The sequence below is a fragment of the Chionomys nivalis genome, chromosome 3, assembly GCF_950005125.1.
Source record: "Chionomys nivalis chromosome 3, mChiNiv1.1, whole genome shotgun sequence".
NCBI classification, from domain to species: Eukaryota; Metazoa; Chordata; class Mammalia; order Rodentia; family Cricetidae; genus Chionomys; species Chionomys nivalis.
This window is the reverse complement of record NC_080088.1, coordinates 9,601,340-9,628,897: the sequence shown is the minus strand read 5'-3', so window position 1 is coordinate 9,628,897 and position 27,558 is coordinate 9,601,340. Positions and strand designations below refer to the sequence as shown.

The following is a 27,558-nucleotide window of genomic DNA, read 5'->3' as shown; positions in this document are numbered from 1 at the left end:
TCTACACAATGAAACACAGGCATGTATTCCCCATAATATTCTATGACAACACATAAAAATTATGTCAAGAGGAAAAGGAGGGATGGTCCAAGACATGACAAAGTGAGCATTAATGTAAAACGTCCATGGCAATTCTGAAATCTGTGGGTCATTGCCTTCTGCTATAACAAGGAAATTGCAAAACCCGTAAATATACAGCACAGAAAACTATGCAAATGTAACTATAATTACAAAGAGATTCTTTAGCTGTACCTTCCTAAAGAAGGAAGCTTGTAGCTGTGTGGAGGGTGACTCTGTTGGGTACCACACCTGTTGCTGAGAGTATATAAACCCAGCTCTCCACAGGATAATATTCAAACTCAGAGTCTTCTCAGGGACATCCAGCTGAGGACACACCTCCTCTCAGCATGGCCTGCAGCTGCTGCTCTAGAAATTTCTCCTCCTGCTCACTTAGGAGATGCCTGCCCTCTTCAGGTTCCTCCTGTGGCTCTTCCTACCCCAGCAACCTGGTCTACAACCCTGACACCTTCTCTCCCAGAACCTTTCAGCTGGAAACATCTCTGAACAGTGACTGTCAGGAGACATGCATTGAGCCCACCAGCTGCCAGAGGTTTTGTGATGTTCAACACTTGCCTGTTGCCCTGCTATTAGCCCAGGAGCTCCACACCTTGCATCTCTTGCCAGGGAACATATACTGCATCTCTGGACTTTTAGCCTGGCAGTTATTATTCTCTAGGCAATAGATCTAGAAGCTTCTTCTTGGGGGATTCAGACCACTGAATTATGAAGTGTCTGATTTCCCTACTGTGAGATATGGAATCACATTCTGCTCCCCAGCCTACTAAGCACCTATCCACTTTCTTGTTACAGGCAAACCTGTTTATTAGGCCTCAAAGATTCAGCTGTTAATGCAAATATATCCTCACGGGATGCATGCCAGTCTGTATGTCCTGTAGCCATTATTTTGATGCTTATTCCCAAGTACTATCTTTTCATTCTTCCATTAAAATTTTCTCCATTTTCAATTTTGGGCAGATTCTTGAAATTGTAAGACTGAAAATAAATTTATTTTACTCTCTATACTAGTGATATGTACATGTGATTTTTATTTTCTTCCAAGAGTTGTTAAAAATAAAATTTTGATCTAATAAATTTCTGTAATCTGATACCTCAATATATTTTCAACTTTACTATTTTTATGGGTTTTATGGGATTGTTAATTACAATATGATTATGCAATTGTATTTGGGAATGTATAATTCTGTATTTATTTATGTTTCTTACTAGGAATATTCAAGTCTAGGATTATTTCCCTTTGAATCTGCAGGTTGAGCCCAATGGAATCAGAATTGCCTCAGATTCATGGCCTTGTATTTCTAACAATACGGGACAACAAAGTTATTAGTATTTTATGTAAAAATGTAAACATTTATAATAAGATACATCATAGTTTACAAGGTTAAGTCTTTATATAGACAAAAAGTTGTATGAGTTTAGTATCGAGGTGTAACTTCCATGATAAATGTGACCCTTAAACACCTCAAAGACACACATGTTCTGGTTGGATTAGTGGTGGTATTCCTCTTCCCACAGTTGTGGGAACATCTTTACACTTCATCTCCCAGTACAAGCAAAGAGAGTTGCAGACATTGAAGGTGGGGAAAAAAAAAACTGATTTCTGGAGGTGATGATAATCTGCTGATTCTTGTATGAGGCTACTTGTTCACTTCCCAGCCACCAAGACTCCTGAAATAATCACACAGAAACTATATTGTTTGAAATACTCTTTGGCCAATAGCTTAAGCATATTACTAGATGGCTTCTTTGATGGAGGAATTACTTTTATTTAATAAAGAAACTGTCTTGGCCCATTTATAGGCCAGCCCTTAGGTGGGGGCATTAAAGAGGCTCCTTATGGATAGCCATTTGGGCATAAAACTGCTCATGCCTGGACTGTTACATAAACTAAACACAAAAAACTCACAAAAAAAGGACTACTAAACTTGCCTAAAGGTGAGATGGTCTTTCGGGGTTCCTGACTCATAAAAGAGTCTGCGAGACATTCTACAGGACACAACAAAAAGTAACTAAACTGTCTTTAAAATTTCCTACTTGATAAAAATGTCTGCTGGATACTATGGGCCTAAAGGCTAAAGATAAATGCCCCAACGATACAAAAAAACTTTAAATGACTGTCCAGACAGCAAGATGTCTCTGTCATTTCTAGAGTTTTAGATTTCTTGTTTACTTAGGTAATATTATATCCTTCTGGAGTCTTTAATGGAGTTAAAAAATGGTTAATTATAGTTATAGTTTTCCTTAATAATAATAAAAAATAAAATAGATATAAATATTGTAACTATAATTCTTGCTTGATAACTGTTTTGTTATATGTAATTTTACTATGTTAAAGTTAAAGCCTTTCTTTTTTGTTTAAACAAAAAAAGGGGAAATGATGGAGGAATTACTTTCATTTAATAAAGAAACTGCTTTGGCCCATTTATAGGCCAGCCCTTAGGTGGGTGGAGTAAACAGAACAAAATGCTGGGAGAAAAAAGCCGAGTGAGGAGTCGCCATGATTCTCCCACTCCAGACAGACGCAGGTTAAGATCTTTCCTGGTAAGCCAGCTCGTGGGCTACACAGAATATTAAAAATGGGTTAGATCAATATGTAAGAGCTAACCAATAAGAGGCTGGAACTAATGGGCCAGGCAGTGTTCAAAAGAATACAGTTTCCATGTAATTATTTTGGGGCATAAGCCATGCGGATGGCCGGGTGCTGGGGACGCAGCCCCGCTCCTCCTATTACAACACTTCTTCATCTAAAATTAATCCATTTCCATTATTTTATAATTTTACCATGAGGTTCTTGGCCTAACAACAAGGTTCCAGCTGGTAGCTCATATCTTTCCCCTCTGGTGGCTCCATGGTGTCTCATGACTCTGCCTTCTTTCTCCTAGCAGTCAGTGTAGTTTTCCCTGCCTAGCTCTACTCTGCCCTATCACCGGCCAAGCTAGCTTTTTATTCATTAACCAATAAAAACAATACATATACAGGAAGACTTGACACAATATTTTCCCTTTTCTTTTTAAATAAAAAGGAAGTATTTAACTTTAACATAGTAAAATTACATATAACAAAATAGGTATCAAGCAAGAATTATAGCTACAATATTTATATATACTTTATCTTTTATCATAACTAAGAAAAACTATAACTATTTTTCAACTCCATCAAAGACTCCAGAAAGATATACCATTACCTAAGTAAACAGGAAGTACATTGTAAGCCATTTCCAAAACTCTAGAATTGACAGAGCCATCTTAGTGCCTGGAAAGTCATCCAAAGTTCTTCTGTACTGTTGAGGCATCAGTCTTTAGCCTACAGGTTCATAGTATCTGGCAGACTTATCCATGAAGCAGGAAATTTCAAAGACAGTTCCACCTATATTAGCAGTTTGTCAGTCACATTTTTCTGTGTCCTGCAGTATGTCTAGCACACACATTCATGAAGCAGGGACCCCAAAGGATCATCTCACCTTTAGGGAAGTTCAGCAGTCACTTCTCTATGGGCCCTGCATGTCTAGTTCATACACCATAGCATCAAGTAGTCCAGGCAAGAGCAGTTTCTTGTCCAAATGGCTAACCAGCACCATCTTCGATGCCCATCATCTTCTAGAAGTAGATTGGTTCTTCCATGAGAGAAGTAGACTCATTGTCATAAAAAGTCCTAACTTCTTTAAACATTTAAATGCCATATTCTGAAGGTCTCTGAAAGATTTTAAGAATACCTATATAATTGAAATATATCTCTATATACCTAAAAACCTAACTAACATGACTACAAGCTTGACTATAATAGATGATTATCTATTCACCTATATTTCTTAATTATGCATTACATTTTTAAATGAAATGCACAAACACAATACCTTAAACAAGAACAGAACCATACATATAACAAAATTGACCTAAAATCTGTATCAATAAACCAAGATCTATACCAATGCAAAGTATCCATCTCTATAGACAATCCTCCCTTAAATGTAAACAAACATTTATAAACAATATTTGAGAATTTGAGCATAGTCCTCTCCAAACTGCTTTCTGATTTTTGTTTGGTGAAGTAATTTTTGGGCCTCTTCATGGAGACCTTTCTGGAGGGGGGTCTTAGTCCATCATAACAAATTAGTCTGGAAGGAATCCATAGGTTCTCATCCATGGAAACAAAAGAACCTCTTTTCCAAACAATATATCTTTAGACCCATATTTTGAAATCAAGACATCTTTAAGATATATATGTTGGTTTAGCTTAGCAGCCTGTACAATGAAATGCCTCTTTGTACTTAACTCCTTCACAGTCAAAAAATTCAAAGAGAACACAATAATATACATAATCTAGGCTCTCTGTGTATTTTCCATATTTATGTGGCTTATTTTTCTTTATTTCTTTAATCTATGACTATCTATACTCTGTCTCTTTAAAGACTATTTTTAAAAAAATGATTTACTTTTTTATAACTCTATATGCTTTTTCTTCTCTCTCCCAAGTCTATGTGCATTTATCCAACACTGTGATCCATTTATACGTCTTTTTATCTGAATCTGTCTTTATTATGTACCTGTAATTATTTTCTGACAAGAACTGCCCTTTTTTAAAAAAAAAAATGCTAAGTGGGTGTGGCTAAGACCAACAGCATCGTGCCTGCTTGCTCCACCCAGTCTAGCATGGTAGAGGTATGTTTGCTGCCTCTGAGAGCCGTGTACATTTCCCCATTTTTAGGCACACAGCGGGTCTATATTGCCATTAAGTAAGTTGTAGCACTCTGCTCACAGAACTCATTTAAATGCTCTGTAGCCAGACCTCCTGAAAAAGTCGGAGCCATTTGTGCTGATGCCAGGATGCTCCTGTTTTGAAACTTCACTTTTTTTTTCTACCACTGAATCAGAAAGACCTCCCTTAAGGAAGCTGTGGCCCACTGCCAGCTGAAAAACTGTGGCTAAATTTTACTTTTTTGTGTCTAGAATCCCTTTCCAAGCCTTCTTAGGTTTTTCATGGATATAGTCAGCCATATTGGTGTGTCAATCTGTTGTATGAAGTCACTTGTTCATTTCCCGGCCACCCAGACTCCTAAAATAATCACACAGAAACGATATTATTTGAAATACTCTTTGGGCAATAGCTTAAGTATATTGCTAGTTAGCTCTTACATCTGTAATTAACCCATTTCCATTATTTTATAATTTTAACATAAGGTTGGTGGACTACCGGCAAGGTTGCATCCGGCAGCTAGCATCCTTCCACTAAGGTAACTCCACGGCTTCTCATGACTCTTCCTTCTTTCTCCCAGCATTCAGTTTAGGTTTCCCTAGCTCTACTCTGCCTTATCACAGGCCAAGGAAGCTTCTTTATTCATTAACCAATAAAAGTAACACATATACAGAAGGACTTCCCACAGTAGCTGATGTTTCTCCATGGGTCCTCATCCATCATCATAGAGCAGTGTATCTAAGGAAGGTTGAATGTTTTTACTCACTGGCCTTAGTATGAGTTAGACAGCAGAATTAAAGCCAAAGCCTTGGATTTAACTATCTAATGCTGTAAAAGTGATATTGCAGACAATTAAATAATAGAGAAGGTTAGTGATCTCATTATCATGTTTTAATGTACAACCAAGAGCAATGCCAGTAGCCTGAATTGTTTGGGGTGCTTTAGAACACCTCACCAAAATTCAAGAACAGGTATCTCACACTTGCCACAGGACTTTTTACTTGGCAACACATGGCTTTCAGGATGTGATGTATGATCCTAGTTAGCCTTAACAATAAAAACCCAGAGTCTGACATTAGGGTAAAAACGGAGAGATCAGAGAAGTAAAGAACCAGCCACAGTCACCTCTTACCTCTCTGACTCCTCAGATGGAAAAGGGTCCATCTCCTGTTTCCACCCAGCCTTATCACATCCTGTCTGTCAGTAAAGACAACCAGACTGCTATGGCAAGCTTTATCCATCAGAACACAAACAAAATAGCACTACAGGGATAAACATGATACTCTATATAGTACAAAAGGAAGTTTCCATAAAACATCTTTAGAATTACCTATCCTTTGCTCAACCCTTTTCTATGCCCCCTCAAGCCCTCTTCCCTTTAATCCTTTCCCCATTATTCTTTTTGTTTCCTGTCACCTGTGTTCTACTTTTATTCCTCCCTTGGTATCATTTTTCCCTCTTTCCATTATTGGTCCCTTTCTAGTTTGCTGAACTCCGCAGATGCACTAAATCAAACACACAAACCTAAAGATCCAACACTGAATCCGATGACTGAGAGCATGAGATGTTTGTTTTTCTGAGATGGATTGCCTCACTCCAAATAACTTTTTTTTTTCCGAGACAGGATTTCTCTGTAGTTTTAGAGCCTGTCTTAGAACTAGCTCTTGTAGACCAGGGTTGCCTCAAACTCAAAGAAATCCACCTGCCTCTGTCTCACAAGTGCTGAGATTAAAGGCCTGCACCACCCACCCAGCCCCAGAATAACGTTTTAAGGTTCCACCCATTTTCCACATTTCTCTCTGAATAAAAATCCAATGTAACATACATACAAAGGGTTGGTAACCGTGTGAAGCCTGTCCTTTAAAGCTACTAATGAAAACAAAATCTGTGGACAACACATAGAATATAATTTTTAACAGTGTTTTAAAATTGATCTTTGCTGGAATAGTGCAATTGAGTTGAAAATAAAATTTACTTGTAAATGTACTATAATAATATAATGAATATATCAAAATAATATATGTTAACATAGTCAAAATAATCATCAAATATATTCCTACTTAGTATATTTATGTTTTTCTTCATGTTCAATTTTATTGAAAACAACACATGCTATTTGTCATACTGTTGGTAAAACCTGAGTGATAAAGACAAAAATAATAGTGTTGGTGAAAAAGACATGTCATAGTACTGCTGAAGTTTACAAGGTATTTCTTGCTAAGATGTCGACTGTTTTCTTGTCATTCAGTCATTATATATAATAATAGATAATAACTAAGGAAATTTTTTCTGAAACAAATTAGTTTAATTCACATATAGATCTTTCTCTAAATCAATAATTTTATTTTTATTCTTATTATGGGCCTTTTACTTAAGAGTAATGAGATAAATGCAATAGATTAAATGAACTGCTGTATGAAGTGATTTTTAATGGAAATATAAAACACTTCTTGATTACATTTAGAGCTGTAAATTTTTTAAAAGTTATTCAAGAAAAAAAAAAACAAATAACCGACACCGCTTTAAAAATTCATGGTCTACTGGGCACTGCTATGTAGACTTTAGCAAGTTTCAAATATTTTTTGAGTCCCCCTGCCTTCCTGTCTTAAGAAAAGTTAATAATCTTAGTCTCTGTTTTGTGTCTAGACATTAAATTCTTAGTCTCATATTACCTCCTTCCTTAGAACATTCTGCCATGGGTGATCCAAGGATAGGCTACAGCACACAGCACTAATGGTGATTCAAGTTCCTTCTTTAAACAATGAATTTCCTACAATATAAGCAATATATTTCTGGCTATGTATTGGTATCTCAAACATCATCCTAAACTGATAGAAGGACCCCAGTGTCATTCTTTCTTCACACAGTTATGAGAAGCTAGAAAATTATATGATTTTTCTAATGAAAGAGAAACTCCAATGAAGAAATGATTTTACCTCGGAATCAGATACTGGGGTGTACTTTTCCAAAAGTCTTTTTAAATGCCTCTGAAAGTCCCTGGAATTTTGCATCCTGTTTATTTTCCTGTAAAATATTCCCTTTCCTTCTAGAGATTTTTCCCCATTTAATGTTTTCGTTTCCTTAAAATACCATAGAAAATGTGATAATGCTTTCTACAACCCAATGCAAAACAAACTGTACCCAAGACATTGATGTGCATTCTTTCAGAATCTGGCTAACACTAATGAATAAAAGTTGCCTAATATTGTTAGATATATCACTCAGGTTGATTGACATTGCACCTGGGAGTAGCACCAAAAGATTGCCAGCACAGCCTGATGCCGGATCACTGTGATTTTCCTTATGTACATGTGGAGATTAGATATTCCCCAACCATGGAGGCATGGAAACCAGCATTTATATGAAAACAGTGTCAGTCCTGAGAGTTATTTTAGACTCGCTGTTACCCTGACTGATAATTTACATTTAAATACTAGATTTAGGCAATTATTTTTTCTATATAGACATTGGCTTAAATACTTTGTTTCATTAATCAACAGAAATGTAGTCCCTAAATCTCACACAGTTCCCCTGTCAACGTGCCTAGTGTGCAGACAAAAATGGAAGTCTTCCTAGAATTAACTACTCCAAACGAGGGTCACAAAAAAATACCAAGTTATTTGTTCTAAGATCTAACCACAGAATCATAATATATAATTTAGTGTGACAAATCTGTAAAAGAAAACATAATTAATAGTAACAATAATAATAATAATGTGAGCAATATACTGAGGTGTCAGGTTGCACAAGTTTATTATAATAAGTTTTCACTTTCATATACTGTAGGATAACAACCAAACAGCATGGTATACATCAGCATTACTGTCGGTAAAGCATAACTGTGATTATACACCCATCCCAGGTTCTACCAGAAGTTGAGAAGTTCCTATTAGAAGAAAGAGAGGAGAGATGTAAGTGATAAGTATGAAAAATGGGTATAGGATAAAGACATTGACCACAATACTGTAGAACGTACAGAGCTAACAGCTGATTCCAGAGAGACGTAGCCCACATGTTGGAACACAAAATGAAGGCTGGTAGGTATTAAAAAGCAAGTAAGTTGGGTAACAGAATGTGGACCCATCACTCAAGAAAGGAAATACAGGGATTTCATAATTCAGACATCTGAAGCCCCTGGGTCCACAGTCCCCTGAGAAGAAGCTTCTAGATTCATAACCAAGAGGATGGAAGTTGCTGGACCCACAACCCAGAGACCCAGCACATGTGCCCTCGCAGGGACTGCAGGGTGTGGAGCTCCTCGGGTAGTAGCAGGCTGTCTGGCAGGGCCTAGACACCACGCAGGACCTCTGGCAGCTGGTGGGCTCAATGCAGGTCTCCTGACAGCCGGTGTTCACAGAGGATTCCACCTGGCAGGGGCTGGACACCACGCAGGACCTCTGGCAGCTGGTGGGTTCAGTGCAGGTCTCTTGACAGCCACTGTGCAGCTGGCAGGTGCTGGATGAGCAGCTGGTGGTACTGTAGACCAGATTGCTGGGCCAAGGAGAGTCACAGGATGAACCTGAGGTGGGCAGGCTGCACCTACAGGAGGTAGAGAAGTTTCCAGAGCAACAGCTGTAGGCCATGTTGAGAGGAGATATGAGCTCAGCTGGATGCGACTGAGAAGATTCTGAGTTTGGATGTCACCCTGTGGAGAGCTGGGTTTATATATTCTCAGCAACAGGCGTGGTACCCAACATGGTCTTCCTTGTCCTATGTGTGCTCTGTCCTTTAAAAATGTGCCACTCGCAAGTTTCTCTGTAATAGCAGCTACTTATGAATAGTTTCCTCAAGGTATATTTATGGCTGTTGTAACTTCATTGTTAGAGCAAAAGGTCGTCAGCTATTGCTGTGTCCTAAGTGCCATGATTGTTGGACACTAAAGATCATGTCATCATGTTCTTTTTCCTCGTGACATACTTATTGTGTGTTTTGTCACTGGATTTTTTTGAGGAACTTTTTTTCTTCAGGTAGTGTGGAGCAAAAGCAACTTATCTTTTTGTTCATAAATTGGTAGCATCACATTAGGCTTGACTGGAACCTACTGAAGATTAACCCTATTACCACCACCATCGTTTCTAAAATTGTCAAACATACCCCATGTTTTTCACCCCTTACTACCCTTTTGTTTGATTTTCCTCCTCCAGTAAAAAGGGACAAACACACATAGAGAAAAAGGGGGGGGGGGATTGAGGATAAAAGGAAAGAAAAGAAAAAGAAAAACTGAATAACAGTGAACGTAGGTAAAGAGAGAAAGACTGGGGTAGTAAGGGAGAAGCTGAGGTAGCTCACAAGTGTTAAGTTTTGCACTATTAGAAGAGGGTTAAGAGGGTAGATGGCCAGTAGTTGAGAGGATTAAACAAATTTGAAATCCAGTACATCTGACAAGCTGCTTAAGGTAGCCCTGGGTTCTCCTCTGTTCAGCATTGGGATTACACTCTTACACCTTAAGTTACAGATGTTTAACTGAACATGGATCTTTCTGCTAAGGTTTATGCAGAACTTGCTTCTCAGGGACTTCTATGAGGCAGCGACTGAGCCTAGGAGATATAAAAGGATTTCTAGGAGACTTTGACAGACCAATTTAATCCAGTTTCCCCCTGTGTAAACACCTTGAGTCTGTATAGGTGTTCAGGCCGTTTATCTTTTTCCTGAGCCCTCTCTTGTGGAGATTTTAGAGAAAGAAGAACATGCATGAAGACTAAATATATCAAATCTTATCTGTGCAATTTTGAAAATAAAATGTATAGTTGGTGGAGAGCATGGATGCCACTTTCCAGGTCTTTGAAAGCAAGCCGGTAAAGTTTAAGCTTCCATGTCAGAAACATGATTGTTTCCTGATCTTTGACTCAAGTATGTACTGTCTTTAGCAATATAGTCTCATCATCAAGGTCTTGAGGATAACCAAGAACAATGACAATTAACTTTTAATGTTTGGGGCTCCAGGATATCTGCTCACTAACAGCTCTGAAAGAGGTAACACATTCCTGTCACTGAGCTATATCTGATAGCCTATGCTGTCTAGCAGGGGCATTGAATCCTTGTTGTATGTAAATGTGTGTGTGTGTGTGTGTGTGCGCGCGCGCGTGCGTGCCTTCTACAGTAGTTGATTTGTATTTGGCTTTTTAAAGGTCTTTAGCTTTAGCTATCTCTTCCCACATCCCCTTTTTCCTTATCTTCCTGCCCATCAGCCCTCTTAATACTTCTTGCTCCAATATCGCCATTTAACTTTATTACCATCTGAATTATACTACCTCTCTTTTAGAAGCATTCCTGATTGACCTTTACTGTTTTCCTAACTTATTTAAGTATTCCATTTCAAACACATATCTCTAAAGATTCAAAGCACACATCCGTGCAGGAACAAGAACATGTTTTGTCTTTCAGGCTTTCTATTCCCTCTCTCAGAATGATTATTTCCAGCTTTATTCATTTATATACCAATTTTGCATTTTCATTTTTCTTAATAATATTTTATTGTATAAGCGTACCATATTTTCATGACCCATTCATCAGTGTATGAACTTACAAAGAAAAATCCTGACAATGATCCTAGAAGATTTTTTTTAATCTTGTGAAAAAGTAACATAAAATATAAAAGTTTTGTGCAACAAAAACTCTACAACACTGAGTAAAATAATTAAAGAAGATACTTGACTATGAAAAGACCTCCCATGTTCATGGATTGGTCTGATCTCAGTTGTGAAAACTGATTACTGAAATACAATTAAAAACCTAGATATAAGCCCACTATCCCAAAAATAGGTCAAAAATACATGTTGGAGAAAAGAGAACATCTTCAAAAATTGACACTGATAAAACTAGAAAGCTGCAGGTAGTAGGATGAAATTAGAACCTTACCTCTCATCCTTCTCAAAGAGCAACTCAGCTCTAAGTGAATCAAAGACTTCAACCTAAGACTTGAGCCCTTGAATGTTAGTGGAGAAAGTAGGAGCTATGTTTCAGTTTAGGACTTAATCTTGATAGTACCAGTAGTACAGTTATGATAACCAATAATTTTCCTAATAGAACCTCTTAAAACTAAATAAAAAAACTTCTGTCCTTCAAAAGAACCATTGTTTGAAAGAAGAGTCAGACTAGAGTGAACATCTTTACTAGCTGTACATCGGACAGAGGGGTAGTATTGAAAATATGCAAAAAAGAAGAACAAAAAGTACCAAGGAAACAAAAACAAAATAAATGTTTCAGAATGGAACTAAATGGCGTTTCTCAACAGGAGAATGTTTATGATTAAGCAAAGTATTTAAAACTTTTCAACATCCTTAGCCATGAGAGAAATGCAAATTAGAACTACTTTGAAGTTTCTGCTTATATCACTCAGAATTGCTAAGATTTTTAAAAAGTGTCAATAATGCTGACATGATTCTGGTGCAAAGGTAACACTTACGTACTGTTGTTAGGATTGCAAATGGGTACAACTATTGTGGAAGTCGCTACAGATGTTCCTCGAAAAGTTAGAAATAGACCTACCTAGCATATAACCCGGCTATACTACTCTTGGGTATGTGCCCTACGTATTTTATATCGTATGTGCTGTATGTACTTTATGTACTGAGAAAAGTTTTATCCACGTTCAGTTGTGCACTATTCATGATAGCCAGGAAATGGAGGCAGCCTAAGTGTCTATCGCATTGAATTTAAATCTGAATGCTCTGACATTAGTAATCATAAGTTGGAGAGTATCACTCAAGATTTCTTGAAATTTTATCTTAAGATTTCATCAAATGTTTTCCTACCAATCAATCCTTTAATATGATAGTTTACAAAACTGTTTTGAAATAAAATTTTAACTTTCTTAAAGCTCTTTACCTATGCATGTGTTTTCTTTTTCTTTTGGTATTTCTTTTTTTATATATTTTATTGTGAATTCTCTCCATGAGGATAATGAGAGGGGTGCAATTGACTCCATCTATTCATATGGGTCAATTTGCATTATGGCAAGAATACAAAAAACTTGATTACACCAATAATTAAATATATTTAGAAAACAATAATTTAGGTAAGAGCAAAGAATGGATATAACTCCAAGAGTTCCATTTTTACTAGGCTTTGGTGCACGAACTCAGGCAAGCTTCAAACCCCTTTTGAGTCCTCCTTTTCTTTAGTCTGAAACTGTTAATAATTTTTTGTTCTCTTATGTGTCTTGAAGTTAGATGAAAATCTTTGTCTCATATTACTTTTTCATGTAGAACACTCCCATAGATGACATGGTGCACATTATTGCAGGCTTACAAACATATTATCAATATCTTCCCTAGCGTTTTCACAATACTTCTTTGGCTGTGTACTTAGGTATCTCGAAGGTCATACCAGGAAAACAAATGGTTCCACCTATTCTTCCTCCATTACACAGTTGAAAGGATGCAGGAAATTACACAACTTTAACCAGTAAAAGATAAAAGCTGATGAAGAAATGTTTTTCCCTTTGTATCATCAGATCCCTGAGCAGAAAGTTCCAAGAGCCTCTTCAGAACGTGCCTGAAAATCTCTAGAGTATTGCACCCCAGCTGTGCCTTGTATAAGTGACTCTAAGATGTTACTTTATTCTTTCTTTGTATTCATTTGTATAGTAACACCTGCTGTCCAAGATCATAGTCCAAAAAAAAAATCATTTCCATGTCTCTGACTTAAATTCTCATTTGAGACTAAGTAATAAAGTATAACCAAAGTTTCTGGGAAACCTTGCTCTCAGGCTGCTGAATGCTGAGCCTAGGAGAAGTATTAGGAGGTTTTCATAACCTCCCTAGCTATGGTTTTCTCACATACAATCTTTGTCTATCTAAAAATTTTTAGGTTTGTTTTTTTTTTTTTTTTGGACGATAATCTACATTTACATAATATATTAATTTTTCTCAGTGTATAAGAAACATCTTGAGAATTCTATGATATTTCATTTTTATTTTTTAATTGATTATGTCCTTATTACTTATTTTCTCTGGATGAACAGAAATTAATGTCCTCAAATCTGAGCAATACTCACTGCCTTTGAGTAATGTCTACAGAAACAAAGGACCGTCTTCCAGGAATTGGCTACTCTGGATAAGAAATATACCACAATACAATGTATGTATTTTTCAACCCAATTGAACAATCATACCTATAATTAATTAGTCATTCAACTCTGCAAAGGCAAAAACTATGAGCAAAATATTAATAATAGGAGCAATATATTGTGGTGTCAAATTGTGCCAAATTATTCAATGATAAAATAAGGCATAATTTGGTGACTCATTTATCTCATTTTAGAATCTGACAGAAAGTAAAGATAAAAAAAGAAATTGTTAGCAGTAGGGGTAATTGTGGAAGCACTAGTTAAGGGTTTAGAGACTTTGACTTCAATATTGTAAGAATATAAAGACCTGGTAATTGATGCCATACAGCCCATTCTTCAGTTTGGATTGTAATAAGAAGGCTGTTAGTACAAAAAGTCATATAGGATGGGTATCATAGGGCATACAACTAGTGAAAAGGAAGCCAGGAACTCCATAATTCAGAGATTTGAAACTACTAGATCCACAGGCAACTGAATGGCAGTTTCTAGATGCATAGGATCTGGAATGGCAGCTCCTTTAACAAAAGTTCAGAAATCCACCGTAAGTTTTCTCACAGGGGCTGTAAGTCATGACATTCTATAGTAATAGCAGGACATATGACAGGGGTAGACAGCATATAAGACTTTGGGAAGCATCTTGGCTCACTACAGGTCATCTAATAATCATTGCACAGAGAGGACTTGAGTTGACAGGCACTTAGAGAATAGTTGGTAGTGCTGTAGACAATTACTGGGCTATCAAGAGACACACGAGAAACCTAAGGAGAGCAGATAACACTTAATGAAGCGAGTAGTGAATATTCAAAAAAAAAAGCCTTTGAAGGACACATCGGTAGGGATATGAACTCAGCTGGATATAACTGAGAAGATTCTGAGTTTGTTACCTTGTCGGGAGATGCATCTGTATAATCTCAGCAGTTGGTGCAGTGCCCAGCAGGATTTTCTTGTCATATTTTTGTGCTTTCAACTTTTTAAATGTGCAACTCAGAAGTAATCTGTTAATTTAATTGAACTTGAGCATGTTTCTGCACAGTGTATTTGTGGCTGCTGTGATTTTCATAATAGCAAATATAATAAGCTGTTCCTATGACAGGAATGTCATAATTGATTTATACTAATATTTATTCTATGATTTCCAGAAGAATCTCCATTCTTTACTCTTGACATAATTTGCACATGTTTTGTTTAGAATATTGTAGATAAACTCTCTCTAGAGCAGGGATTCTCAACCTATAGGTTGTGACCTTTTGGAGTCACATATCAATAATCCTGTATATCATGTATTTATGATTCATTACAATAGCAAAATTATAGTTATTAAGAAGCAGCAAAATAATTTTACAGCTGGGAGTCACCACAGCATGAGGAACTGTATTAAAGGGTCACAGCTTTAAGAAGAATAAGATCCACTACTCTAAGGAATGACTGAGCCTAGAGAAAATAAAAGGAGAGGAATGCGAACGGCCAATCTTAACACAGGATATTCCCACTGACCAAGGCAGCCAGTTTGACTCTCAATAGATCTCAAGGACATTTGTTGTTTTTTTGAGTCTTCTGCTTAAATGCACATGTTTTGATTATTAAAATTTACAATTATAAATTAAAATCAATCAAACAAAGACTCAAATGTAATCATGCAATATAGCTAAGAACACCCTCTGCTCTTCAAAAGGACTTGGATTTAATTCTCAACACTCACATGGTGGTTCATAACCATCTGTAACTCTGTTTTCAGGAAATTCAACACCCTCTTCTGGCCTCAGACTGCACCAGGTATGCAAATATTGTAAAGACATAATACAAATATGCATAACATTTTTAAAAATTAATATAAAAGGCAGAGATGAATCAAATCATTGACAAAGTAATGAAAGACTTTTATTGGAAGTATAGATGGTATACATTTTTTAAAATATCTTAAAATTCTACTTTGATTAGTACAATGTCATAATTTATTTAAAAATCTACTGACTAACATATTCAAAACAGTCACAAAAATTTGTTTCTTAAGTTTTTAACTTTATTATATTTGATATGATAATATACTTAATCATGACTTATATATTTTATTATTATTCAAAGAATAGAAATAAAAAGTTGTAATGAGGATCTCAAGATTTATTATAAAACAAGGTAACACAGGAAATTCATTTTATTAAATGTGTGCTTATGTCTACATATATTTTATGCATACATGTGTGTATACGTGTGTGTATTTGTAAAATCTAACAAACTTTATTTCACTCTTATAGACACTTAATTTTTCTAAGGGAACATCATATTAGCTGCTCACACATAAAAGTTCTCTATATTTCACACAACACATATATATATGTACATGTATATATGTATATCTATAAAACATAGTATTGACATGAGTTAAAATGATTTAAAACAAATAAAATTTTATTTGTCAAAATTTGTATATGAATATATCCTTCTTTTCTACTGATATCCAATGAACATAACATCTATTATTTTATTTTTACTCTTTAGAAAATTTTTAGGGGCTAAAACTTTGCTTAGCAGACATTACTTAGATGCCAGGTGAACAGTGTCCAAATTAAAATTCACAGATTTTTTTAGATAAATAACCAACTAAAATAGTTTTACCAGCCATATTAGATATGCCAGAGATTAGCATCTATCTGAAATCTCTGACATCCATAAAATAATACATTTTACAGTCAAAATAGTTTAAGCAATATTTAATATACTCATATTTCTGTATTTCTCCTGTATTTTTCCTTAAGAGGGCTTAGTAGGAAGAGACAATTTCCCCAAGAGTTATACAACCTCAGTTTGTTGCTTAAGGCCACTGGGGTACCATGTGTTAAAACTGGCAGGCAGAGTTTCCTGAGATTCCTTTGTCTTTCTTGGGTTCAGTCAGTGCCCAAAACACTGTAAAAAAAACAGCAGAAAGGTCCACATTCCACTAAATCTTTTGTCTCTCGGTGGCAGGGGTGAAATCACCACAGTCCCACCAGTGTGAAGTGAGATCTCCACAGTCACACCAGTGATACATTAAGCAACAAATCAGATGTGCTGGATCTAAAATTTATTTCCTCGTCTTATGTTTTGGGCAAGATGAATTCCATTTAATGGGTCCAAAATTCTCACTTGTGAGGCTTAGTTTGTCTCTTGCTACCACAGCTCCAGTCATCCAATCAGTCTTCCGCTTTCTCTTCCTAGGTTCTATGTTACCCTGTTTTTCCTTTTATCCTTTTGTTGAGTTATGTTGTTTAAACACAGAGAATAATTTGAAACATGAGAAAGGACAGTGACTATAGGGTTCATCTTCAGTAGGTCCCACATCAAGCCCGAAGAGGTGTTTCCAAGTCACCACCAAAATATAAGGTGGTTACTCTCATTCCATACCTCATAGCATCCTGTGACAAAATGCACAAAAAGTGTGTCAAGAGGAAAAAGGATTTTCCTGGACATGATGAAATAATTTTGAGTGTAAAATAATCGTGGCATTTGTGAAATAGGAGAAGCTCAATGTCCTTTGTTACAGTGAAATTACAACAGCCATAAACGTACTGTGCAGAAAAACATTCAAATGTCTCTATAATTATAGAGAAATTAGTGAGTTGTACTTTGTAAAGGACAAAACACACAGGACAAGCATTACGCTGTTGAGTACCACACCTGTTGCTGAGAATATATAAACCCAGCTCTGCACAGATTACATTCAAACTCAGGATCCTCTTAGGTAGATCCAGCTGAGCTTACATCTTCTGTCAACATGACCTGTGACTGTTTCTCTGGAAACTTCTCTACCTCCCTGAGGTGCTGCCTGCCCTCTTCAGGTTCCTCCTGTGACTCTTCCAACCTGGTCTACAGCACCACCAGCTGTTCTCCCAGCACCTGCCAGCAGGAATCCTCTTTACACAGTGGCTGTCAGGAGATCTGCATTGAGCCCATCAACTGCCAGAGATCTTATGTGGGGTTGAGTCCCTGTCAGACAGCCTGCTACTACCGGAGGAGCTCCACACCCTGCAGTCCCTGCAAGGAGACATATGCTGGGTCTCAGACCTTTGGGCCCAGCTGTTTCCATTCCCTGGATTGTGGATCTAGCGGGTGCTACATAATGGGTTGTGGACCCAGTGGTCTTGAATCGCTGTATTGCAGAGTCTCTGGCATCCCTTTCCAGAGTTATGGGTTCAGATTCTGCTATCCAGCTCACCTGCCTTCTAGTACCTGCCACCCTTGTTATAAACCAACCTGTGGTAACATCCTCCATGGAGTCTACTGTTGAGCATCTTCAAACAATATATCTACACTCTGCAGTCACTGCTTTCTTATCTACCCATTCTTGCTCTGTCTGTTATTTCTGAGATTTTCATTTTTTGGGATATTCCGTAATTTGTGAATAAATTAAAATTATTCCTTTCTCTCCTCACTTTGGAAAAATTATGTATGTTCTCTTTGGTTTTCATCCAAGAGCTATTGAAAATTAAAATTTCAATCTAATAAACCTGTGCAAGCTGACACCTAACTTTCCCCACTACCTCCACCTACTGGTTGGTAATGGGTATTACTGTGTCTTGCTGGACATAGACCTGCTCATAATAAACCCTGGAAAGGAACAAGAAAGACCCAACTTTATGTAGGGCTTCTTTTTAAGTGAGCATACTGTCCTGTATATTATAACAATAATTTCTCTCACCGTGATCTTTATGCATGCCACCTTTGACTGAAAAGTGGTCTCTTTTTTCAGAAGAATGTTTTTACAATGAAGACTTCTTGGATCCTAAGTCTAACAAAAGATAGTTAATTTTACGTCAGTCTTGAACTCCACTAGATGGACACATAGGAAAACTAAACCCCTGGTTCACTAGACCAGCCCTTACGCATGCTGATGAAGTTACTGCTGATTAACAGGAAGGGAAACCTGTGAGACAGTCAGCAAATGACACTGGATGCTGAGACAAAGCCAGAATAAAACCAGCACCTGGCGAGCCTGGGGGCTGAATCATCTCCACCTTTCATAGTGACTCCTGGAATTAAGTTATGAGGTCTTTGCACACAGTCCATTATTCAAATACAATTTCCCACTTCTATGCCATTTTCAAGGGCTTTGATAGTTTTGTTTTTATTTTAAGGTTTTTCATCAAATCCCAGAAACACAAAGCCAGACTGGGACATCCCAAAATACATAATTAATATATGAGTAATGTTCATTATACTTGTTAGGGATTATTGTGTGTTTTAGGTTTTCATTCAGAATTTTTTCTGACAGTCAAAGTGGGGTGAATGCACCCATTTTTCACCTAACTCATGATCATGCAACTTCTTATCTGCAATTTTGCTTATATTTTAGAATTTTTATTAGATAATCTCTTCCAATACTATATGGCACAGTCTACCTATTATTCCTTCCAAATTAAATATTTTGCACAAAATACTGAGTTATAATTCCCTACATAGCAGAAAGTCAGTTTTCCATCCTAATGATACATTTTCTTCATTTCACTGTGTGAAAGTATTAACAGATGGAGAAAACAAAAATTGAAAAAAATATTTTACAAATACAGTAGGGTGATTTTCCTTTTTAAAATTATAATGGTAAGTGCAAGATATGGAAAAGCTTAAGGAGTTATTTTGATGTAGTTTTGACAACAAGAAGATGAAAGCAATAATGGTATTCACAAGATACCCAGCTGTCCAAATGCATATTTTTATTTAAACTTACATCTTTCTCCTTCATAAAAGTTAAGGCATTCACAGACTGAGAAGTTACTAAGAGATATGCGAGGAAAGAATTACGTTTGACTTTTATATGTCTATATATTGATAAGAAAACGAAATACTTGTTTTGATTGTAATCCTGTAGCAATTCATAAGAGTGGGTAGAAGTCAAATTCCTAGCATACACAGAGGATCAAAAGACAGCATAGCTCTTAACACAGTAGGTGGGAGGCACCTTTTACATTTCTAGTTTCCCCAGTGTGAAATCAGAAGAAGCCATTGCCACAGCTGGGCTGGTAAGAAACGGACTGGCAGCTTCTAGTAGAGAAGCAGGTTGGGCGATAAAAGCTGGACCCACAATTTTGGGATGAGAAAGTGTGAGCACCACATCCCACTGACTGGAAACCACGGGATCCATAGCCCAGGGTTGGGTAGCCACAACCGAAAGACTGGAAGCCCCTGGAACCAAAACCCAGAGATCCTGAGAAAGTTGAGTGGCAGGGTCTGTAGGACACTGGAATCCTCTGGTGACAGCAAGGCCTCTGGCAGGGACTGGAAGTCACAAAAGATGTCCGGCAGCTCCTGGGCTCACAGAAAGATTCCTGACACCCACTGTGGAGAGAGGAGTCCAGCTGGTGGGTGATGGGAGTTTGGAGGTCAGTGGTGTAGAAGACATTGTTGGGGTAGGAGGAACCACAAGAAGAGACTGGGTATTGCAGGTGGCCCCCAAAGGACTGGGAGGAGAAGTTTCCAGAGCAGCTTTGGCAGGACATGCTGCAAGGAGAGAAGTCTTTGAAGAGAAGAGCGTTCGGAGTTTGAATGATCCTGCTTGGACACACGGCATTTATATACCCCGTCCTTGAGTGTGTCATCCCCATGGCGTATGAACACACGTTACCTGTAGCTTTAATTGAATTGAAAATACCATCAGTCATGCATACTTACTTTTTGTGTGGTTTCACAACTGGAGTTCTGTGGCCCCGGAATTCAGGTGACAGTGCTTCACAGCTATTATTCATCTTCTATCAGCAAAAAGTCACCCTGGAAATCACTCAGAAATCTGCTTTAGAGGTAGACTGTCTGGGCTGAGGGAAGCTAGCTTAATTAAAAATAATTGATACCCGTTGCACAATCTGTCCAAAAATTGTTGCCATCTGGCTAGCAAAGTTGTTCCCTGATCCACTCATAGTCATTTCTTTGAAACAAAAACACACGCTGATTGCTGCCACAAAATGGCAAGCTTCTGTGATGAATAGAGTCATCCACATGCGGATATGCAAGACATATGAGGACTTTTTAAAAACCAGACCTCAGTTGAATGGCTTTACTGAAATATAGAGAGATCCTATTTCTCATGCATCTGCCTACGAATAGATTCCATATATTAAATGCCAGTCTTAACTTTTATCTGTGTATGTGTATGGATGGGTAGGTGTGGGGTAGGGTGGGAGCGGTTAACTGTGCTGTGAGCTGTACACTCTATGCTCTGGGCTAGTTTGAATGCTAGAGGTTATTCACCTAAGAGGATAAAATGTATCAAAAGAAACAAAGCTTGAATGTTCAATATATTTCTATCTCTAATCATGGTCATCAATTCCCACTGTAAACAGTCCCCACAACCTGCTAAAGGTGCTCATTCTCAAGAAAGCTTATAAAGCAATTGCCTTGAGGTGTCAGGCCAAAGGAACCATAGCCAGGAAGATGCTCCCTTCACTATGAAGACAACATATATCACTTTGACTTAAATTGTTCTCAGGTGCTTCTGACAAGTATTGCAAACTGTCCAGTGTGAGGGTCATATTTCCTCGATTTCCATGGCTTGTGTTCCACCTCGGTGCAGGAGTCTAATGAAGACTGATGCCCGGAGAGGGGGGGGGAGCCTAGAGGGCTGCACTGGTGTGCCATAGGTGCTACTTGATTTGTTTCATACTGTAGAACATTTCCTTTAAGTTCTCAACAATAGCGATGTTTATTTGGATAAAAGAGCACCATTTTCTTTCCTTTGTTCTCTTCTCCTCCTTCTCCTTCTTCTTCCTCTGTTTCTTCTTTATTTTGTTAGCTTACAATGTACAGACTCATAAAATCTAGACTTTGGAAGAGATTTTCACAAATGTCTCCAGTTATTTTTTTAAAATCAAATTGGAATTCTAGTTATAGCAAACTGATTCAATATTCCCAGAACTCTCAGGGTAGAAGTTTCTTTACCTACAAAAGCAGCTCATTTTGGATTTGTCCTTAAAAATGAGACCAAGTAATCATAATTCTTCATAAAATTAGTCTCGGCTCACTTTCAATATATAATATAATTTATATATTGAAAGATATACAAAGTTTTTCCATTTTCGCAAGGTTATTTATTATTCCTGTACCAGTGTACCATCTCTGCTGTTAATCATGCTGCACCTAATGGAAACGTATAGAAAAATCCCAATGCTCAGTTTTCTAGGAGGGATATATAAACTAATTGATAGATACATAACATTAGCAATCCCAAAGTCATTTCTTCTCCAATCAAATTCTCATACCTTTTGATACCCTTTCCTGTCCACATTTCAATATACAAGGGTCTTTTGTATAACCGTGAGTTCTTCAGATTCTTAAATTTTCTCTAACATCGGCATGCGACAGATACTCTCCACTTTCTTAATTTTTAAAAAGAGTTTTGCAATAAAAGCCCCATCATCTGAAAGAAAAACTTGTTTGGCCATAAAACAATATTTAGGGCTTGCTACTTTGTTACCAGTGACAGCAGTACCATCAAGAGGGGAGCGATGAAGTTTAAGAAGAGGAGAGTATTTTAATCAGCAAGTTTGTTAAGCTTATTGATGACTTCTGTCATGAAGCAGTGAAGGTAGGGGACACTGGATTCTAACTTTTATGAAAAATGAAAGGGCTGACAGCATATTCCACTGAGCTTACATGAGGCCCTGAACGTGTGTGTCACCCATAAGGAAAGAGCAGAAAAGGGGTAGAAGAAAACAAGAGAAGAAAGGCAAGACAACAAAGCGATTCTGATTCTGACAAACATTTTAAAATATAATGTTCTAAGCACTCAACCTTCTAGAATTATGTGCACAAACACAAGTTGAAAAAGAAAGTTATAAACAACACAAATTGAAAAAGAATTGTTATAAACAACACTGACCTTGAATCTCTTTCCTCCTGAGGATTGGTATTGTATTGTTTCTTTCATAATGTTCACAACACTTGGAGAAAGAAATATAAAACAGGGATTTACCTATTTTACTTATTTTTCACCGAGTTTCTAAGCTTGGAGTGTCGTAATTCTCTTTCTAGCATACAAACATAGCAATGTTGGTAGAGTGTTGAACCTTGCAGGATTATTGCTGCACCATCCTTCTGAACACATCTTGAAGCATCTATCTTAAATCCTCACTAATATCGGCTTTCATTCCACTTACTGTAGATATTGAGAAATAGCCTTTTTGCTTCATGAATGCTTGCTTTGAAAACTAATGAAATTCCTTCATTTAGAAGTGCACATTCACAACAAGTCCTTTGAAGGTTAAAGTGTTTCAGCTTTTACTGGAGGCTAATTAGGCATTCTCATTCAGATGAACACAGGCTGCTACACCCATCTCTCTGGTATATAAGGACCCGTGTTAGATGTTGGCACTCACAGACGCAGATTCATCACTGCCACTCAGCTGAAACTAGAACTCCTGACAGCATGTCTTACTTTTGCAACTCTGGGAACTTCTCCACACAGTCTTGTGGAGGTTTCTTGAGACAGCCATTCTCCACCTATGGCTCCTTCTACCCGAGCAGCAATGTATTCTATTCTCCAAAGAACTTCCAGCTGGGCTCCTCTTTCTACGGACAGCAGGAAAGCTTCGAGGAGCCACTTGAAGACCACTCACCATGTGCCGGGAGCAGCTACTTCCAGACATCCTGTTTCCGGCCCAAGCAGTACTTCTCCAGGCCCTGCCAAGGAGGCTTTAGTGGATCTTTTGGATATGGCAATTCTGGTTTTGGATCTTTTGGGTATGGAGGCTGTGGCATTCGCTCTCAGGGCTGTGGGTCCGGATTCTACCGCCCAGGTTACTTTTCCACCAAGAGTGTTCAGTCTTCTTATTACCAGCCAGGCTTTAGCTCTCGCTTTTGCGGGTCTGCTTTCTGAACATTCCCATTGTCTCGGGATGGTTTCTCCACCTTGTGGAATTCCAACGTCTCCTCCAACATCTAGGATTGATAGATGAGCATTTGTCATCTAGAATTCAGCATCATACTCTACCTGGAAGAAACGATTTTCTGAAGAAAGAGTAACTTGGACCTTTGACCTTACAAATATTCTGCAAGAGAGAGCTGGCATTAAAATATTTGGTAAATTAAAATATTATGTAAATTCTTGGATCACTTCTTTTACTATCCATCCTTCTAAATTTCTTACCTCATCATTTTCTCCACTCAAGTTTATTTTAAATAAACTTACATCTCTAACATGAATCCTGGTATTCCAGTTTGTTTTTGTTTTATAAATGACATGTTTATTCAATGCATTGATACTTTAACTATTTTTAGATTTTTTTCTTTCTGTTTTACCAACATTGTGTTTGATAGAAAAGCAGAAGCACTGGAAAAAATTCTTAAGTGTGTCTTATCTCGTGTCTTCTTTCATATCTTAGAAGGCTTATATCCCCTCATGGGCTCATTTATCCACACAATTGCTTCAGTCATTTGGTTTCAGTGGGGCATTCAATGGAAAATCATTACTGAGTTCATATTATACACGAAACACTGTGATGAGAAAAGAGATGGATTCTCTTCTTTTAAGAGGTTAAGAGCACTGTCTGCTCTTCTAGAGGTTCAAGGTTCAATTCCCAACACTCACAAGACAGCTTACAACTTTCTGAAACTCCATTCTAGGAGATCTGGCTCCCTTACATGGACATACCTGCAGGCAAAACACCAATGCACATAAAACAACAATAAATAAATTGTTAAAAAGTTATAGAAAATAAATACAATTCTAGCTTAACATCATGCGACAAGTCAATAATGGGATGAAAGCATAAAATTCATTAAAAACACTAAGAAGGACTTTACAAAGAGGCAAGGATGTCATGTAAACTCATTAAACGCAGAAAGCGTTAGTGATTTAGTTAGTTAATTACTTCATTTAAATCAAAGGAATCTTACTGATGTGTCAGACCACTTCAAGTCCATTGAAGAGCAGCTGACACAGAGGGTTAGACAGGAAAGGGTTTGTTATTGAAAAGTACCAGTGAGAGAAATGGCAAGGTGTCTGGAGGTATATCTAAACTCGGAGGTATATCTAAACTCAAAGGGGCAAGGGGGTAAAAAGAGGGTTAGAACAAAGATCCCTTTCGTGGGGAAGAAAGGGTGCTAGAGATTGAAGCTAGTTTGTTGCACATGTTAGCCATTGACATATAAGTAAGATACTGTTAAGTTTTAAAATAATTTTACTTTGAATAGGGTCTTGAAAACTTGCAGTGAGTAGCGTCAAACTTAAAATTCTCTTGCCATAGCCACCTGAGTAGCTGAAATTATAAATATACACCACAATGCCTAGATTTTCAGAGAGAAATAAACCCTCCAAAATATAGTGGGCCAGTTGGCCACCTAAGGAAACTCACAATTAACAACAACACAGGTTTTGCTTATTGTTACTGCCAATTAACTCACTAGGAAGAGAAAACAGCATGACCTGTACAGACGGAGAGCTAAATACATCCACTAACTGGTGACTTGTTAACCAATAACACTACCTATAGGGAAAATAGAAGATTACTATTTCATAATGTTTATAATAAGTGTTCGTTCTGATTATCAGTAAAGAATCACTGATAAACCATGACAAAATGATAAACAATAAAAATTACTTTCCATGAGTTACCTTAAGCAGAATTTGTTTGATAAAAAAAAATCAATCATTATATAAACCATGTACAGGACTCATTGAATGAAATTCAAATTATGTAACTGAATGTGAGAGAGGACTGAGAATTACTGAATAGTTAGTTACCTTTGGTTTCAATTAATATTAAGCACAGTGCTCTTAATAGGTTAAAGGCAGGAAACTACTTCATTTTGTTTATCTCACAGCTCTAAACTGTTTTTGGTGTGAGGCTGTGAATTTTATAAGGCACTCAGTAATACAATGGAAAATCTATTCTCAAACTAAGATTCTAGGAAATATTTTATTCCATCTTAATAGCTAAGCCCTATCCAATATTAATCAACACTTTCATAGCCACATCTGAAAATGTGCCTTTTCTTCCTCTTCTGGCCTGGGGTGAGAACTTCACTGTGTCACTCTTTAAATATTTTTCTAGTACCTGTTGTCCACAAATGTAGGCGTCCTCACCTGTCGAATATTTTAACCCAAAGAGGAAGGAGTGGAGATGTAATGGTCAATCAGTTCTTGTCTTAGCACAATGCTTTAGGGCATCAGCACCAACACTACATGGTTGTTCATTACAGAAAGCACTGGAGGAAAAAGCCAAGGTTAAACACAGGAAAAATTTCACTAGTGTTTCAGAAAATTCCTGTAGACTAACATATTGGAGATCATAGCGTAGAAGACCCATGTAAGAAACTCTTTAATGAAGCAACAGTTTATATAAGAAAGTATTTATTTTTATATGGGGTTATATATTCCTGTAAGCTCTCTTTGCTATGCCCACTAATCCACAATAATCCTCTTCTTTGGAAGATCTACTTTAAATCAACTCCTCATGACTTCTCTCACCTCTCTTTCTAGATGCCAAAACCTGTGATATAAATACATTCATTATTAATGCAGAAAGTTTGAATACTTTGTTTTTTAGATTTCCTGGAAACTTCAGAGTCTATTCTCTGTAAGGAACAAAAGTCTTTCAAACTGAACATTTCTAATTTATCACACACTCTGTAATATATATTTAGATATAAATGTACGTACATATATATGAACTACTCAGGAAAAGCAATTTTAATGCTCCTTGCAATAATATTTGGAGAACTACCTTTTGTAGTTAGTTAGGTTGGAAATATCAATCCCTGTTTTGAGATGAGTATTCACATTGAAGGCAGGATGGCATTCTGAGGATACAGAGACAAGGGCCCATCAACAAACTGAGAGAGAGAGAACCCTTTCTAAGAGCAAGAACTCAACTAACTCATACTTTTTCCTTGCTTTACCTCATTTATATAGAACTGTTAGAAATATGTACTTGTTAACCTATGTAATCTATAATATCTTTTTGTAGTAGTTTAACTTCTCTCTCTCTCCCTCCCTCCCTCCCTTTCTCCCTCCCTCCCTTTCTCCCTTTCTCCTTCTCTCTCCTTCTCTTGTCTCTTCATACCTAGCTCCCTTTCTCCCTTTCTTTCATCTGTCTTTCAATCTATCATGTTCTAGAGAGATTGTTAAAGTCACTCACATGATTTTAGGGTATCTAAGTCTGGAAATTCATAAGCAGTTTGTATTATAGCCTTTTATTTTATATTTTCTATAATTTTTCTTCTTCTTAGACCTTTATCTGAAGTCTTCATTATGACGATTGTCTTTAGTTTGGATTAGGCAACCATAAATTGGAATTAAATCTATAAAATGCCTTTATAGTGGGCTTCGAATTTATGTTTAATCAAACAGACAAACACCACAACTGTTTGGCATGTAAAATTAACCATCAGTGTTCATTTTGTAGAACACCTGGTTTCTTAGAGATTATTTCATAAATATAAAATCTAGATGGCTGCAAAAGACCAGAAACTGGAGCAATGAAACTCTTAACTCATAATCTTCCTATTACTTTCTAAAGTTTATTTTCGTAGTTTTTTTTAAATGCTTAGATCCTAATGTGAAATTTATATATTTTCAGCATTATTTGACTAGTACTCAATGGAATTTGTAAGTTAATATCTGTGCATATTCAAACAGCAGACTTTTTGTGCCAGCAATTCCTCTGTACTCTCCAGTGAAGCATTGCTGAGCACACAGCAGAGCATGGAAACCAAGCTGTATGTATGAGGCATGCTAGAACAGATGATGCTCTCGAAAG

The 27,558-nt window shown here is 37.1% G+C and overlaps 4 protein-coding genes across 4 annotated transcripts; 2 read left to right on the top strand and 2 right to left on the bottom strand.

The window, feature by feature from the left end:
- Positions 1-8,750: 8,750 nt before the first annotated feature.
- Positions 8,751-9,353, bottom strand: LOC130870884 (keratin-associated protein 13-1-like). Its single transcript, XM_057763825.1, has one exon. It carries the CDS (start codon positions 9,351-9,353, stop codon positions 8,751-8,753), a length of 603 nt encoding a protein of 200 aa, XP_057619808.1.
- Positions 9,354-17,588: 8,235 nt separating this feature from the next.
- LOC130870883 (keratin-associated protein 13-2-like) lies at positions 17,589-18,101 on the top strand. Its single transcript, XM_057763824.1, has one exon. The coding sequence runs from the start codon at positions 17,589-17,591 to the stop codon at positions 18,099-18,101; it is 513 nt and encodes a 170-aa protein (XP_057619807.1).
- Positions 18,102-19,800: 1,699 nt separating this feature from the next.
- Positions 19,801-20,307, bottom strand: LOC130870739 (keratin-associated protein 14-like). The gene has a single exon (XM_057763507.1). The coding sequence runs from the start codon at positions 20,305-20,307 to the stop codon at positions 19,801-19,803; it is 507 nt and encodes a 168-aa protein (XP_057619490.1).
- Positions 20,308-23,225: 2,918 nt separating this feature from the next.
- On the top strand, positions 23,226-23,675 carry LOC130872228 (keratin-associated protein 15-1-like). Its single transcript, XM_057766100.1, has one exon. The coding sequence runs from the start codon at positions 23,226-23,228 to the stop codon at positions 23,673-23,675; it is 450 nt and encodes a 149-aa protein (XP_057622083.1).
- The last annotated feature ends 3,883 nt before the right edge of the window (positions 23,676-27,558 follow it).